Consider the following 16,282-nt stretch of genomic DNA (forward strand, 5'->3'; position numbering starts at 1 on the left):
ATTTGAACCGCACTGCATAATACCCTATTCTTTAAATACATTTCATCAGAAGCATGTTTATATGTATTGTTTCATTCGTCACGAAGTTGCTAATACCTCATGTTGCTTGACACAGACTATTTTTCTTGAATAGTTATTCGTAGCAACTGTTTCAGTCTGTAGCTGATAAGTTGCAAATCAAATCCTGTAATGTAGTGATTGCTGTTGAATGCTTACAAAACTAGCTTTAACATTAAATGCCTAGTTTAATGTGTTCTGCTAATCCATATAGTTTCCTTATGAAAAATTCAGATATATTACGGCAGAGAACACACGATGTTGAAGTAAAAAAGTACTGTATTACTTTGCTTGAAAAGTATGGATCCTTTGATTATACACGACAGACGTTGGAGCAGTTGGATATTGAAGCCAGGGCAGAAGTGGAAAGGCTGGGAGGCAACCCCTTAATGGAAGCTCTTCTTGATGCGCTGTTGACATGGAAAAATGGTGCACAAGCAAAGCGACGAGTTTCTATCACTGAATAAAATATCAGAGTTGTGTTGTGTAGTGAACTGTTGTTTGTTTTTCCCAGAGTTTAGTAAAACTGTATAAGTTATTTTATTTATGACTGTTGTGATGTGTCAAATGAAATTACTTTTTTGTTAAACCGCAGAAGCCTAACGTATAAGTCTTAAAAATATATGTAACTTGCAAACTGTATGTTCCAAAACTCTACTGAAACATTATAAGAAAGTTGCAACCTACAAGGCTGTGAGCTATGAAAAATGACACCAACTTTCTTATCAAAATATTTTGCAGTGAAAGAGGCTATATCGTGAATACATTTGAGTTGCAGCCTATTTACTATACCTATTTTGGAGTTTTGGAGCATAGTTGCGGAATATCAGTATTAAATGCCATTAGTGGTGAATCAAAGCGTGTATAAGATGACAATATTGAAAACATTCCATTATATATACAGGCTTGTAGCAGTTTAGAGGATAGATTAGGTAGCAACATTGTTATGAATAATTTATTGTTTTAAAGCATTAGTTTCAGACAATAGCAGCTGTGAGAGCAGCGTGATCTAAGTGTGTGCAAGGTCACTGCCTGTGATAAACAATTTGTCAATTTTACTGCAGTAGTCATGTCGAAGTCGAGATTTTATATTAATTTCCATTCTTTCATTTGTGTGTCCTATTTATGTCTTTGTCATTGTATTTTTCTTATATTTCTAAATTATACTGAGATCTGTTAAGAGGGAAATCTTTACCTAGCACTTCCAATCTTCACAATACATTTCACTGCACTCTTATGCACATCGCTGCCCTTCAGTTCATACAGACCCTCAATACTTCTTCAGAGAGCTTCACATCTGTCAGTTTATTCCTGAAATTGTGTTCATTCTAGTAAGTGACTTATCTTCTCTGCCGACATTTCCACGCACTCTGTAATAGTCTGTTCATTTAATATCATTGTCTCTTCGACATAACTATTTTAACAAATATCATTATAGTTTTTCTGGTTTGTTTTGCTCATTTTGTAAAAGTTTCAACATATTTTACTATGCTTTTTATATACAAGAATGTTTGTCTAAAATTTTGTAAATATATGTTGGTGCCATGAGACAACTTAACATGCCCACTGACTCAGACATGTCTTGCAAAAGCAAGCTTAAAGGCAGTCGTTAATGAAATAAGGTTGTTGATAGTGGCAAAACACCTTTCTATGGTGCCCAATGACATGCCTCTTAGATTTGTCCACAACCTTTATTGTAAAGGTGGGAAGCTCTGTGACACTGGGTGCTTTGAGTTTTAGTGAAATTCCATTTCCTACACTCTTAATAGTGTGTCTGACTATGGCAGAAAAATGAAGACCATAATCTTTCCAAAGATAAATTGTTTCCTCAAAATTGTAGTCACCATTTAAAGAGCAGTGTAAAGTGTACAGTTTGTAGTTTTGCTCATGTTGCAAGCAGGCCTCACTGTCCACAGTTAAGAAGGAAATTAAATTTAGAATTTACTGTGCTCCATACAGCTCATATTAGAGACAGTGCCCATATAACAATATCCATCTATGCTAGTGGTGTACTAATTTTACCTCATTATCAAAACCACAGGTTGATTGTAAAAATTTTCTTTGTATATAATTTAAGGTTGAAAGAGAGAACTCATCAAGTAGAAGTGTTGAAATGGCATCAGGCACACAAAAAAACAATGAAAACCTCACTTTACTGTTTTCTGTTTAAAATATTTAATAGTTTTAAAACATGTCAAAAAAATATAAGAAATATAAATATACAATTGCTTTGTCAAGTTCTAAAATCTTAATCACTCTGTTTATTTGCCTAAGTTTTAGAAAATGTTGATTCTGGTACAGTCAGTACTTTTGTAGATTTTGCTACTACAACAGGACCATATTTCAGAATACTTTGGGCCTTATGTTTAGCCTCCTCTCTTTCCTGCTCTTCATTAAGTTGTCTCCTGCATTATTTAAAAAAAAAAAAAAATTGTTAGTCAATTACCCAACACTTCTACTATTGAGTGAGTTGCGTGCTTTACTCCTAAGGTATTTGCATTTTGCAAGAATGTTCCTTACCACATTTAAAATTTTGTTGTAATGTTTGTGTTAGTAAAAAATTAGTGTCTCGGTTTCCAAACTGAATTTGTAAAATGCATGTAGCTTGCAACTTTTTAACGTGAGAGTAATTTAGTGTTGCTTATTGTGGCATTGATGTCAATCATGTTTGATAGTAGTAGCTGTGTTAAAACCAATGCTTTACTTCCAGAGGGTAGTAAGTTTTGTAAGGCGGAACATGAATTGGAATAAAAGTAGATAGTTAATTTCAGGTACAGGTGCATATCACGTTAGTAAGAAAGCCAGGACTTTTCACAATTGTAGTGTTAAATGTACCACACAATTTTTTCCATATATTGAATAAACAAAGGAACACTTTGTATGTTTCTGGAAACTTCTAGTTTAGTATTTTGTTAATTTAATTCTTCTGCCAACATTCGTTTGACCTGTAACTTATGCTCTGTTCTGCTCCCCATGTGCTTGGTGTTTTTGTAACTTTCCCATTCACGTCTGTCTCGAAAAAGAAATGGGAATATCAAATGTTATATTTCCTGGACCCATAAAACAAATGCAGCATAGGATGACTGGACACACAGAGGCCACGTTGACCAAAATGCCAGAAGACCACACATTGAGGTGTAAGGCAAAGCAGTCAGAAGCTTTTTGTCCAAATATCCAATGTATAATTAACGTAATGATATGTGAAATCAAACGGCTAGTGACATCTCAACTAGGTTAAGTAAAATACGAAGTAGCTTCTTAGCTCTTATTAAAGCACTTAATACAGTTTTTGTAATTTTATCTAAGAGAGAAATTACACTTCAGCAAACCATTCTCTTGTGAAGGCATTTATCAAAATATTGCACAATGCACACAGGTTCGTGAAGAGAGCCAAATTCAATTACTAAATCAGCCATCAGTGCCAACATTTCACGTTTAACAAATTTGGAGAATAATCGGGTGGTGATGGGGCAAAGCATATCAACGAGATCAAAATTGTATTTTCCTATTTGTCAGTCAAGTGGACTGTTTGCTGCAGACTAATCATGTACTGTTGCCAAAAATGCACAAGTGGTAAACTGATGCTCTTATTCATAATGGAAATTTATATGAAGAATTTTCTCTATTCATTTTCAGCATTTCACTACAATTCTGATTGGAAAGTGTTCCAGGAGGAAATACTACGGGACTCAGTATTACTTAATCATTGAATACACAAGAAGCGAGATAATGGGGTTTGATGCGTTCCTACCCATTTAAGCAGTATTAGAATAATTCATTACTAAATACAAAGCTAAAAATGATTATAATTTCTTCTGAGGTTTTGTACAGTTCTTGTGGTTCAATATTCCTTATCAGTGTATCAGTGCAGAAGAGTATTCACCATCAGTGGAAATGTAACTACACACATAGATGAATTTCTTCGCATCTCAACTCCATTATATATAAAAATAGTATCAGCTGCCCTGCTACAAACCTAGTACAACACACTAAGTTATTAATGTCATTCAGTTTTCCCAATTACTAGAGCATCTTGTGAGCCTGTATGTTGGGTCTGTGATTTTTACCTCTGTTAACATATTTTCAGTTGTCAGTTCATAATAATCACAGAATATCATTGGCTCTTAGAACATGGTCAAAATGTGACTCGCTCTACATTAACATTAACCTATTAAATAATATGAAGCTGTTTCATATACCCACAAACAATATCAAACCATTTGAAAATTTTCCCCAAAATGCTGATAGTGTGTCTGCATGTGGAATGTTGATTGTATGTATTGATTCTTCTGGCTGTCTCCTCAAACTAATAACTAAAATCTTTAAATTGCAGTAACACACAGTCCATGAGACTGGTTCTTACCTATCTTAACACCTGTCATTAGATTTCAGTCGGTGGAGATACCAACATTGGCATTGAAATGTGCTACACTCATCATCCATAAACCTCAGGATTATTGTCTGCCATCACAGACACATTATGATAAAAGCTCTGGAACATTTCAGCAATAGGTCGACTGTCAATTTTTTTAGCATAAAGAAAATGTTCTTTCTATAACAACTCAGAAACCAACAATTTTCAAAACACATTCAGTTGACATTTCCTTGGCTTACTATAAGAATGTGTCCCTCAAAGATTAAAGTATTGTGATAGTCTCTGTATAAAGCACCACTCTATTGTCCCAAAAAATAGAGTCCTTGTCCACCACGTTTACACTGTTTCCACAAGTTGATATTCAAAATGGTGTTGTGGTTTCTGCTGGGATCACTATTTGCTGTCATATTACTGGATTAATTTCTCCCCTATATAGACCCCGGTACCCGTTTCCTCTTTGCAATTTTAAGTTGGTGGCCAGCCCACTGGATGACTTATATAGAATCAAAATTATAAATATAGACTTAAATTGAGAAAAATGCAAGTGGCTAGTAAGAAACTGCACATGTTTTCTGACAAACATCTTTTATTTGTGAAGGGAACTGAAGCAAATTTCGCAGTTGGTCTTAGTACTCGACACAGATGGATGATAACTTGACTTCTTATTGTTCGGTGTAGGGTTGCAAAAAGTAGTGCAACTGCAACCACTTTGCTTCTGATAGTTCAAACATGCTTCTTCAGTAGTCCCTCCTGGGGCAGTAATGGTGAGCTGCAACAGCAGCAGGTGAGGCATCACCCAACCTCGGTGTCCGATATAATGTGTCTGAATTGCATGAAGACCATTTGGTATTGTTAATGTTGTCGCCGTCATCATCTTCAATTTTTGAAGGTTACCCTTGTGGGCCTTGAATGCTGCATCCAGGCACACATTGCAATCATACGTTAAACATACACAAGTCAGGTGGATCTGTGTGGTTTTGTCAGTTATACAAAATCACTAATATCTCACTAGGCAACTGTGGGCACAACTGTCAAATGATGAATAATACTTTCCTCTTCAGTCTGCAAGATTTTTAATTCTTTGGTATCTCCTCTCTTATACTCCCTCTTACACCTGCATTCACCATTATTGCATTGTAACACTAGACTCACATTCGAGAAGACATTGATTCAAACCCACGTCTGGCTGTTCTGACAGGTTTTCCGTGATTTCTCTAAATCACTGCAGGAATGGCCAGGATGGTTCCTTTGAGAGGGCACTGCCGATTTCCTTCCCCATCTGTCCCTAACCTGAGCTGGTGCTCCGTTTCTTATGACCTCATTGTTGATGGTATGTTAAACACTAATGTCCTCCTCCTCCTCCTCCTCCTCGCATTCTACTCTTCCACCAAAAGTCACTATTGTTATTAACTTCAGTTTTGTCTTTTTGTCATGTTCCTTTGTGTGCTTTGCTTATCCTACCTCCCCTCATAGCATGCTGTAGTTTGGCTAGGCATGTATAAGTTACTTGGTCTGTAGGTGTAACCTTTCAGAGTAGCAGTGCAAAAGCAGCATCTCCCCCAAGCATTCAAATTTTCCTGGTTTTGTCTTGTGGCTTCTGCATTGGTTCATATACTTCTCTTGTGTTTTGTCATTTTAGTAGCAACCTCTTTGAAAATAATATGTGGTGATTGTGTTCAAGACAAATGAAACATGTCTTCTAGCCTCAAGCAACTATGCAGTGCATTGCTTCCATTGGTATGCTCCATGAAAAGACTATAATGTTAATTGGCTATAAAGTTCCTATATGGAGACTTGTAAGGCATCCACATTTCCATTGACAGCAACCCTTGAAAATAAAATTTTTAGTGGAGATTGATTTCACTGGTGAAAGTTGAAATTCTATTTGAACCTTACTTGCCTCTTCTTCACGGATAGTCCCACAGCCAAATATTTATTGAATGAATTTGGCTTTTTTTTCTTCACTTAGGCTGTTACATAGTTATTTTTACTAAGAGTTTCAGCTTACAAAGCCATTGATTAGTGAATATCTGTACAGAAAAGCATACTTCCATTATATACACTAAAAAAAAACACAGTTATGTGAAGGTAAATTAGTGGGAAAAAAATAAATGTCAAAACTGTTAACATGCCTAAAACAGTTGTAAACCAATATGAATTGAGATACAGATTGTGAATATGTTGTCAATTTAGACATTTGGCAAATTACAGGCAATCGTTTTTTCTGCTAGTGTACTGTCACACAATTGTGTCTTATTTCATGTAGTAACATAAGTAGGCTTTTCAGTACAGGTATTCACTAGGTAGTGGCTTCTTAAGCCAAAACCAGTGGTGAAAATCCAAAAAATAGTGCCCTAAGTGAACAAAAAGTTCCACATTCATTCAAAAACTTGTCTCTCCATGGAAAAATAATGCACTTTTACTGACTTCCAGTTACTGATTACAAACTGAAGAGATTCAGCTTTTGTTCTTCACAACCTCTCTGTTGCATACCTTAGCTCCAGTTATAAGGTGAATCGCAATGGTGTTCTCCTGACAACTTCTCTCTTCTCAGTGTATACTTAAACTAACTAACAAATTACAAGGAGACAGAATGTGTAGCCCATACTTACCTTCAAGTGGCAAGATGTAAAGTAGGCACACAAATGGAGAAGAAATTATCATAGCTTTTAGAAGTGCTAGTTCGTTCCTCTGGCAAGAAATAGGGATAGGTTGCTGAAGGTTAGAAAGGGGAACCAGGTAAATCAGGTTGAAAGGTACCCATCTGTTTAGAGGAAGGGGAAACAAGACATATACACATCAAAAAAAGGTTTTTTATCATCTTATTTCCAAGAGTTCCAGAACCTGTGCAGAAAATTGGAACAGAGATCAACATAAACATCATTTCTACACTTTTTATTGCTCATGAAAACAACATATTGCATGTTGCACCACCATACAGCGAGACCTTCAGAGATGGTGGTCCAGTTTGCTGTACACACTGGTACCTCTAATACCCAGTAGCATGTCCTCTTGTATTTATGCATACCTGTATTCGTCGTGGCATACTATCCATAAGTTCATCAAGGCACTGTTTGTCCAGATTGTCCCACTCCTCAACAGCAGTTCGGCGTAGATCCATCAGAGTGGTTGGTGGGTCACGTCGTCCATAAACAGCCTTTTTCAGTCTATCCCAGGCATGTTTGATAGGGTTCATGTCTACAGAACATGCTGGCCACTCTAGTCAAGCGATGTTATCCTGAAGGAAGTCATTCACAAGATATTCATGATGGGGGCATGAATTGTCGTTCATCAAGACTGATCTGTCGATATGGGTGCAGTATCAGTCGGAGGGTGGCATTCACGTATTGTACAGCCATTACAGCGCCTTCCATGACCACCAGTGGCGTACATCGGCCTCACATAAATGCCACCCCAAAACAGCAGGGAGCCTCCACCTTTCAGCACTCGCGGGACAGTATGTCTAAGGCGTTCAGCCTGACCAGGTTGCCTCCAGACACATCTCTGACGATTGTCCGGTTGAAGGCACATGCAACACTCATCGGTGAAGAGAACATGATGCCATTCCTGAGCAGTCCATGCGGCATGTTGTCGGGCCCATCTGTACTATGCTGCACGGTGTCAAGGTTGCTAAACGATGGACCTCCCTATGGACTTTTGGAGTGAAGCTGTGCATCATGCAGCCTATTGCACACAGTTTGAGTCATAACATGATGTGCTGTGGCTGCATAAAACCATTATTCAACATGGTGGCATTGCTGCCAGGGTTCCTCTGAGCCATAATCCGTAGGTAGCGGTCATCCACTGCAGTAGTAGCCCTTGGGCGACCTGAGTGAGGCATGTCATTGACAGTTCCTGTCTCTCTGCATCTCCTCCATTTCCGAAAAACATCACTTTGGTTCAGTCCAAGACACCTGGACACTTCCCTTGTTGAGAGCCCTTCTTGGCAACAATGCAGACACGATTGAACCATGGTATTGACCGTCTAGGCGGGGATGAACTACAGATAACACAAGCCATGTACCTCCTTCCTGGTGGTATGACTGGAAATGATCAGCTGTCAAACCCTCTCTGTCTAATACGTGCTGCTCATGCATGGTTGTTTACACCTTTGGGCGGGTTTAGTGACACTTCTGAACAGTCAAAATGACTCTGTCTGTGTTACAATATCCACAGTCAATGTCTATCTTCAGGAGTTCTGGGAACCGGGGTGATGCAAAACTTTTTTGATGTGTGTGGAACAGCCTTTGTGGAATTTTTCTTGTTTTTTTGTGTGTTATCCACAATTGTTGCCTAGCACCCTTCTTCTTCATTTGGTGTTACTTTGTTTTCTATGGTTCTTTGTTTCGCCTTGTCTTCCCAATAGATTGCTCGTATTCACCCTGGGGTTTGAGTGACCTATTTCTCCTTACCAATTGTCACCAACCACTGTATCTTTCATCCCTGGGGAAGGAAGTTAGTGACTTTTCATCTCTGTAGCAATTCAAAACAGCAAGCAATTATTAAGAAGCACAATAAAAGAATAGGCACCATTTTTCACCTTGTGAAGGTATTGTGACCAAGGGGTGCAGGATTGCAAAACAGTTACAGATTTTACAGTAGAACAGAGTGAAGCTTGTAAAGTGGTGTTTCTGAGAGTACCTCTAGACAATACAAATTGTTGGACCAGTAAGTCAGGTTCCAATATCTTGCCATGTGTATACTAGTAAGCCAGTTAAATAAAGGGCCTCATGATACCTGGTGTTTGGAATGGCCAGATCTCCCGATCAAAAAAGTCGACACTTCTCTCTGTTGACTGACATATGCGTAGTATCAGTATCTCAATATGAAACCAGCAAGATTGAGAAACCTCTCACTCCGTACTGACAATGGCGATCAGTGCTACATTCCTGTTGGGTGTTAATTTGCATATCTTCCTGGTTATTTCCTGCTATCATAAAAGTGACTTTTTTTTCAGTGCTTGGCCTGACCATGTGGGTAAATTCCTTGGTTATTTCTGGTTTGTTATGAATTTCATTGATTCTAGTCTGGTCAGCAGTTGTATTTGGGTGTACTTTGGCTACTTCAAATACAATTGGTTTGCCCAAGCCCCACCTTTCTTTCTTTGCTTTATTCTCAACAAAACAGTAACAATTTATACAGTTGTCCCAATGCCCCCCTCACCTCCCGCAAACAGCAACCCTCCTCATCGTTTTACAGAGATAGAAAGCAATCTTTGGTGCTCAAGAGGTCCATGCTGCTGCTCATATGGTATGGCCATGGTGTCATAGGTGACTTGTTTTATGTAACTGTCATGGTGTAATATCCAAATTCTCTCCCACATTTTTAGTAATAATGACGATTGAATTCCTTACAATGCATGACATTTTCTGTAATTTCATTCCTTCCTTCCTGATGATGGACAAAAGATTAAAATGCAAAACCTGTTGAAGATTTGCTGGACTTGTGGTACCTTTATTTTGCAGTGTGTAGCAGCTTACAAAAATACTGACAAGACAATTTCTTTTATTTTGAATACTGTGTCTTCTGAGGACTCTGCCTGTTTTGTTTGTTGTATTTTAAGCTAAATGGTTTTTTAAGGGCTAATCATCTATGCTGAGTAATATTCAGCCTTGGTCTGTGTTCACGGAATTTATAAAATTCTTGTGAATGCGGCAGCACTGCATTCCAACTAGTCCATGTTCAAAGTCACTGAGCTCTCCTGACTGACCCATTCTGCTTTTACTTCTTCCCTACTGACAGCGCAGTACGCTCACCTCCTTTTTTACTGGCAAGAGCCACTTCTCATGGCATCCAGTGATCAATTCCACATTACATACGGGTGTCCAGATACTTTTGATCAGATGGTGTATGATTTCAGAACAATGCACATTTTTGACAAATATGCCATTGTCAAACACAACTTCATAAACAACCATACAGTTATGTTTGATGAAGCTCTAATCTTATCCTGTACACATACATAATCGTATTCTGACATTGTAAAAGCTGTTAAGATCAGAATGTGCAACAAGAACAACCACTAACAGAATCACCATCACTACTAATGTTGCTCCATCATAGATGTTGACATAATCTTTGGAATCGTATTCAGGTTCCTTGACTTTGTGATCTCGATGATGTAATTGAGCCAGCTAAATAAATGGTGACAGGTAAGTCATTGAAAGCTTGATTTTACATACAAATCTGATGTGCAGGAAATCCGTAAAATATTTATCCAAGGATGTCACCACAAAGAGTTGTGTTCTCCTTTTAGTATAGCTTGTTTCATTTCATGTGTAAAAGACAAAGTAATGATATGCTTATGATGAAATAGTAATATGTGCACAGTCAGACTTACGTTGAAATCTCTATGTTGTCTGGGAAATCATATGATGTGTACAGGCAGCTGCATGGTACCAGGACGAAAAATAGTACCATCTCTAGGATCCTAAATAGACAACACAAGGTAACCAACTGGGGTAATAAGGGAAAGGCATTGTGTACTAAGAAACTGCTTCATAAGTATTTGTGTACTGGCGTCAGGAGATCAGATAAATGTCACTTCTGTTAGTCAAATAAAAATTACCGTGCTACGTTTCAAGTCACTGCAGGCAGCTCAGGTGCATGTAAGCCCACATCTATAGTTGCATCACTCGATGTACTATGAAGTGGTCCCACGCAACTTTTACATTAAGGCTGACATCTATCTAGGTTTACATTCTGGCATACAATTGAACCCATGTCAGTTAGATACCCAAACCCACAACTATTGTGGTTGATGCCATTTTTCCCATTGTTACGGATTCATGGATTCACATGTCATCTGAGGTGGTATTAACATGCCAGTGTGGAGAGGAGGGATGACAGTGACAGTCGCATTGTAATAGCTTTTATTTGTTTTGTAACAAGTGTGGTAGTGCAAATACATGTCTAAGTAACTACAGGGCTTTTTTTAGTTTATCTTCCTATTATTTTCATTTAGATGTTAGTGATAGGATGGACCAGAAGTGCGCTTGTTGTGTGCAAATACAGAAGAGACTGGCCTCAATTAGCAAACATCTGAAGACACTGTTGGACATGATCAGCCATCTGCAGGTTGCTGCCTCAGGGTGTAGCAGCAATGGGCAAGCTGGGTCATTGCATGTAGCACCTCAAGTGTCTCTTGTTTCTCCCTTGGGACTTGCTGTTTAGGCACCTTCCACTGCATCCAACATAGGGAGCCCTGTTCACCACAGGGTGATTCGTGGGTCATAAGTCTGCAGCTCATGGTCACGTCCTCGTTTCTCGAGCGGGGTCAGGGATTTTCACCTGCCTCAAGATGACTGGGTGTTTGTGCTGTCCTCATCATTCTTCAAAAGTGGCAAGATTGGACTGAGCAATGGTTGGGAATTTGTATGGGCACAGATAACTGCACAGTTGAGTGCCCCCCAAACCAAACATCATTATTGTGGGTCATAACTCATTCGCACTGCTCAGTGTGGAGACTGAATGAGGGCACTGGCTACCTAGCCTTATCCATTCACCCTGCGAGGGGCCTTCAACAGGACGTCAAGGCACCCAAGGGGAGGGGGGGGGGGAGGGGGGTAGTCATCGGAGCTCCAATGGTAGCTGCGTTACGGAGCCCCTTAGAGGAACTGTCTAAGGCTGGAAAGGAGTCCAATCAGCACTCAATATGTCTGCCTGAGAGCCTCATATGAGATGCGGATGAGGCTATGCCTGCAGTTATCAGGGCTGCAGTCATCTAAAAATTTCAACTCGTGTCAGCACTAGTAATGTATTTGCTTCAGTTCTGAAGCCATTCTCAGTTCATGTGGACAGCTGGCAGAACTGGTGAAGAATGTTAGCCTCACTTGTGGTGTACAAGCAGAATTAACAATTTGCAGTGTTGCACCCAGAGTTGACTGAATCCTTTGGTTTGGAAGCAAATAGTATGCCTTGACCAGAGACTCCACTGATTCTATGACGGTCTAGGCTACAGATTTCTGGACTTGTGTTAATGGGATAGAGCATCGTAGGACTCCATTGACTACTCAGGGGTGCACTATACAGTAGAAGCAACTACTCAGGTAGCAGAGTACTTGTGGAGTACACATTGCGGTTCTTTAGGCTAGACAATAATTTGAGGTCCTGTGATGAATGCTCACCATTCGACAAGCAGAGAGTGAAATCAGATAGTGTGAAGACACCTCAAATGTCAATGAGCGAGGTCGTGCAATGGTTAGCACATTGGACTTGCGTTTGGGAGAATGGTGGTTCAAACCCCTGCTGGCCTTCGACATGATTTCTCTGTTGCACTCAAGCAAATGTGATTCTAGTTCCTTTGAAAAGGACACAGACAATTATCTTCCCATCCTTTTGAAATCCAAGCATGTGCTGCATCTCTAATGACCATGCTGTCAATGGTGAGTTCAACTCTAACCTACCTTCCTTCCTTCAATTGTCTAGATTGTAACAGTAAATTGTCCCTCAATTTACTGCCCTCCAGGTAAGCCGCCATGCTCAAATTATACTTTGAAAGAAGAGGTGACTGAAACCTGAAGTAAAGAGCTCTGAAATACTGAACAAGGCTTGTAATGTGTATGGAAAAGACAGGTTAGACATCATGGGAGTGGGAGTGTTCGCATTTGACAAAAATATTGTCTCTGTCAAGTTAAAAATTGAGTTTTTACTGCGGAGGTGTCTGGACAGGATTAACTGGTTTAGGAGAACTAAAGTTAATAATCAGATGTTTTGATCAGTCAACCGATTCCATATTGAAGGTTCCAGAATGATTCAAAGAAAGTTTGCATTGAGTAGAGTGGAAATTTTCCGATTATGCAATTTTAGTTGGAAGTGACTTTAATCTACTGAGTATAGACAAGGACATCTATGGGTTCACTGCAGGTGGAGTAGTTGTGAACAAATTCTCTGAAAACTATCTTCAGCACCTAGTTCGACAACCTACATGTACTGGAAATGTTTTAAACTTTGCGGCTACAAATAGACGTGAGATTATCCACATTGTCAGTCTACAGACTAGGATTTGAGACCATGATGTCATCACACTGATGCTGGTTAGTAAAGTTAATAAATTCATGAAGGAGGCTAGGGAGTCTCTTTGCTGGAAAAAGCCAATCGGCAGTTACCATTCTACTTAAACAATGAATCGACATCATTTAGTTCCAGTAAGAAGCATAACTCCAAAGTGATGAGTATAGTTGGACAGAAATTCATTTTTAGATTGTGATGCAAAAAGAGACAGCCAAAGTTACATCTAAAATGAATATTTATTCAGTCAGTGACCAGTTTCGGGATATGCCCATTCTCAGACCAACCAATGATTGCCAGTTAAAATGTCTGTCCAAAATAGCAGGTGATTGGTCCCAACTAATTTTCATTAACGAAACCAATGTTTGCCAGTTACCAAACATTAGTTGGGACCATAATACATATATACGCACTTTGTTTGTTGCTGTGGTTGACAGAAGTTTTAAGTGGGAAACATTAGTTGGTTTGAGAATTCGGGTTGCCCAAAACTGGTCATCAACTAAATAAACATCCATTTTAGTTGCAATCCTGGCTGTCTCTTTTTGCATCACAATCCAGTAAGAAGAAAGGCATGGAATTAGGGGCAAAATTTAAACTGATGGTAAATCACACTGTGGGTAAATATGTGCCGAGTAAGTGGATTAGGGATGGAAAATACTCACTATGAAATACAATATTAGTGGTGTGCTGCTTAACAGTCAGGTAAATTAAATTTAAACATAAAGGTGTAAAATGATATGAAATGAAATGAGTGGTAGGGAAGGCGAGTGGATGATTTTATTTAATGGGAAAATTCTAGGAAAGTGTCACACATCTGTAAAGGAGACCATGTCCGGAACACTTATGGGGAATCTCTTGAGTACCGCTCAAGGCTTTGGGATCCCCACAATGGCAAATTAAAGGTATACTTAGAAGCTATTCATAGGCATGCTGCTAGGTTTGTTACTGGTAGGCTCGCTCAACATGTGATCACAGAAATGCTCCAAGTACTCAAATGGCAATACCTGGAAGAAACACAACATTCTTTTTGGAAAACACTGTTGAGGAAGATTATAGAACTGGTATTTACGACTGATTACTGAACAATTGTACATCCACAAATGTACATGTCTCATAAGGACTGTGAAAATGAGAATTTATAGCTCTTTCTGAGGCCTGTAGACAGTCATTTTTCCCTCATTCATTTTCCAAGTGGAACAGGAAAGGGGGAACAACAAGCAGGTGTACTAAGTACCCTCCCCCATGCTTTGTATTGTGGCTTGCAGACTATTTATGTAGATATATATGTACAAACATAAACTTTTCAGAACATTTGATATAAGCACCCACCATAGCGTCAATCAGAAATGAAAATATAGTGCCATCTGAAGTGGAACACAGCTGAAGCTTCAATCACATGTGGCTCCCATCTCACTGCCAGTGATTGGGGTTGAGGGACAACAAGCTGCCATCAGTGAAACTAACATGACTGTAGTGTTCCCCCTTCTGGCTGCTGTAGGACAGTGCCCAACCTCTGGATGGGGCATTGTTCTCTGACGCATGTATTCCTCCTCCAGCAGGAGAATACACCATGTTTGCTTGTGGTATACAGGTATCTGTATACAAAATTCTAATAGAATGCATTTTATACTAAGCCATGAGTGCTGCAACCAACTTACTAGCTGACCTGCGTGCTACTTTAGCAGATAATGAGTCAAATGTGGTCTATGTTTCAAGATTCTGTGCAGTGCCTGATCTTCTCAATAGTATCTTAGGCAGAAAATTTTAATGTGTTTCCAGGGTGAGTGCTTGATCTGTTATTTTCCCATTGATCAGCTAGACACAATTCCCACTTTAACAGTTTTAGATGTTGTGTAGTTAGAAGATGATTTAGACGAGTGTAACCCCCATGTTTGCGTGGTAGAGTAATGGTGGTGTACACGTACGTGGAGAAATTCTTTGCGCAGCAATCGCCGACATAGTGTAGCTCAGGCGGAATATGGGGAACCAACCTGCATTTGCCGAGGCAGATGGAAACCCGCATAAAAACCATCCACAGACTGGCCGTCTCTCCGGACCTCGACACAAATCCACCTGGCGAATTCGTGCCGGGGACCAGGCGCTCCTTCCCGCCCGGGAAGCCGTGCGTTAGACCGCACGGCCAACAGGGCGGGCCCTGTTTATTCGTTACTTATCTCTCTAATTCTTAGGAATAAGTACAAAAGGTGCTTATACTCTGAGATGCAGTAAGAGATAGACACAAGATAGGAGGCGATTCGTGGCTCTTATTTTGAAAAATTAACGTTGAAAATAGCAGCAAAGATTATTGTAGAAATATGGTAGTGACAATATATAGTTTTATCTTTGAAAATCGAAATGATTAATTGCATTACGAACAATAAGCGGCCTTAGAACATAAGTGTTCCAAAAAGAATAAACGAATTACAAAGTATTACGCTGTCAAAACCATCGATTGCTACGCCACGGCTACATTATTGGAGGAACGAATACTTTGTCCAGTTTATATTCAATGTCGCTAGATGTCGGTTGTCTCCTGTCAGATTATGTAGCAAAACGGCTACGTCGCAGCAGAAATATTTTTTGTTCTCGTGTTTTCGATGTGTAAATCCGTGATTACAGTGCAAAGACGTTTCTGGTTAAGGTACCAAGATGATCCTCCGAATGGATGGAACGTTCGCAGATGGTATCGACAGTTTGTAGACACAGGAGGTGCTTGTTTGTAAAGGAAAGAGTCCTGACCAGCCTTGTGTTCCATAGAAAAATGTCACACGAGTTCAGACTGTTTTCTAACGTAGTTCTATAAAATAAACTCGTCGTGCCAATCGAGAGTTACAACTGCCT

General features: G+C 39.3%; 1 protein-coding gene across 2 annotated transcripts in view; it reads left to right on the forward strand.

Annotated features, from left to right (window-relative positions):
• Nucleotides 1–2,924, forward strand: part of LOC126415566 (terpene synthase) — a 42,448-nt gene extending 39,524 nt beyond the window's left edge. For both annotated transcript variants that reach the window (XM_050083439.1, XM_050083438.1), the window contains exon 6: nt 292–2,924. In XM_050083439.1, the coding sequence (XP_049939396.1) occupies nt 292–524 (233 nt within the window). In that variant the 3' untranslated portion in view covers nt 525–2,924. The remainder of the gene's footprint in view (nt 1–291) is intronic.
• The last annotated feature ends 13,358 nt before the right edge of the window (nt 2,925–16,282 follow it).

The sequence above is a fragment of the Schistocerca serialis genome, chromosome 1 (genome assembly GCF_023864345.2).
Source record: "Schistocerca serialis cubense isolate TAMUIC-IGC-003099 chromosome 1, iqSchSeri2.2, whole genome shotgun sequence".
NCBI lineage: Eukaryota > Metazoa > Arthropoda > Insecta > Orthoptera > Acrididae > Schistocerca > Schistocerca serialis.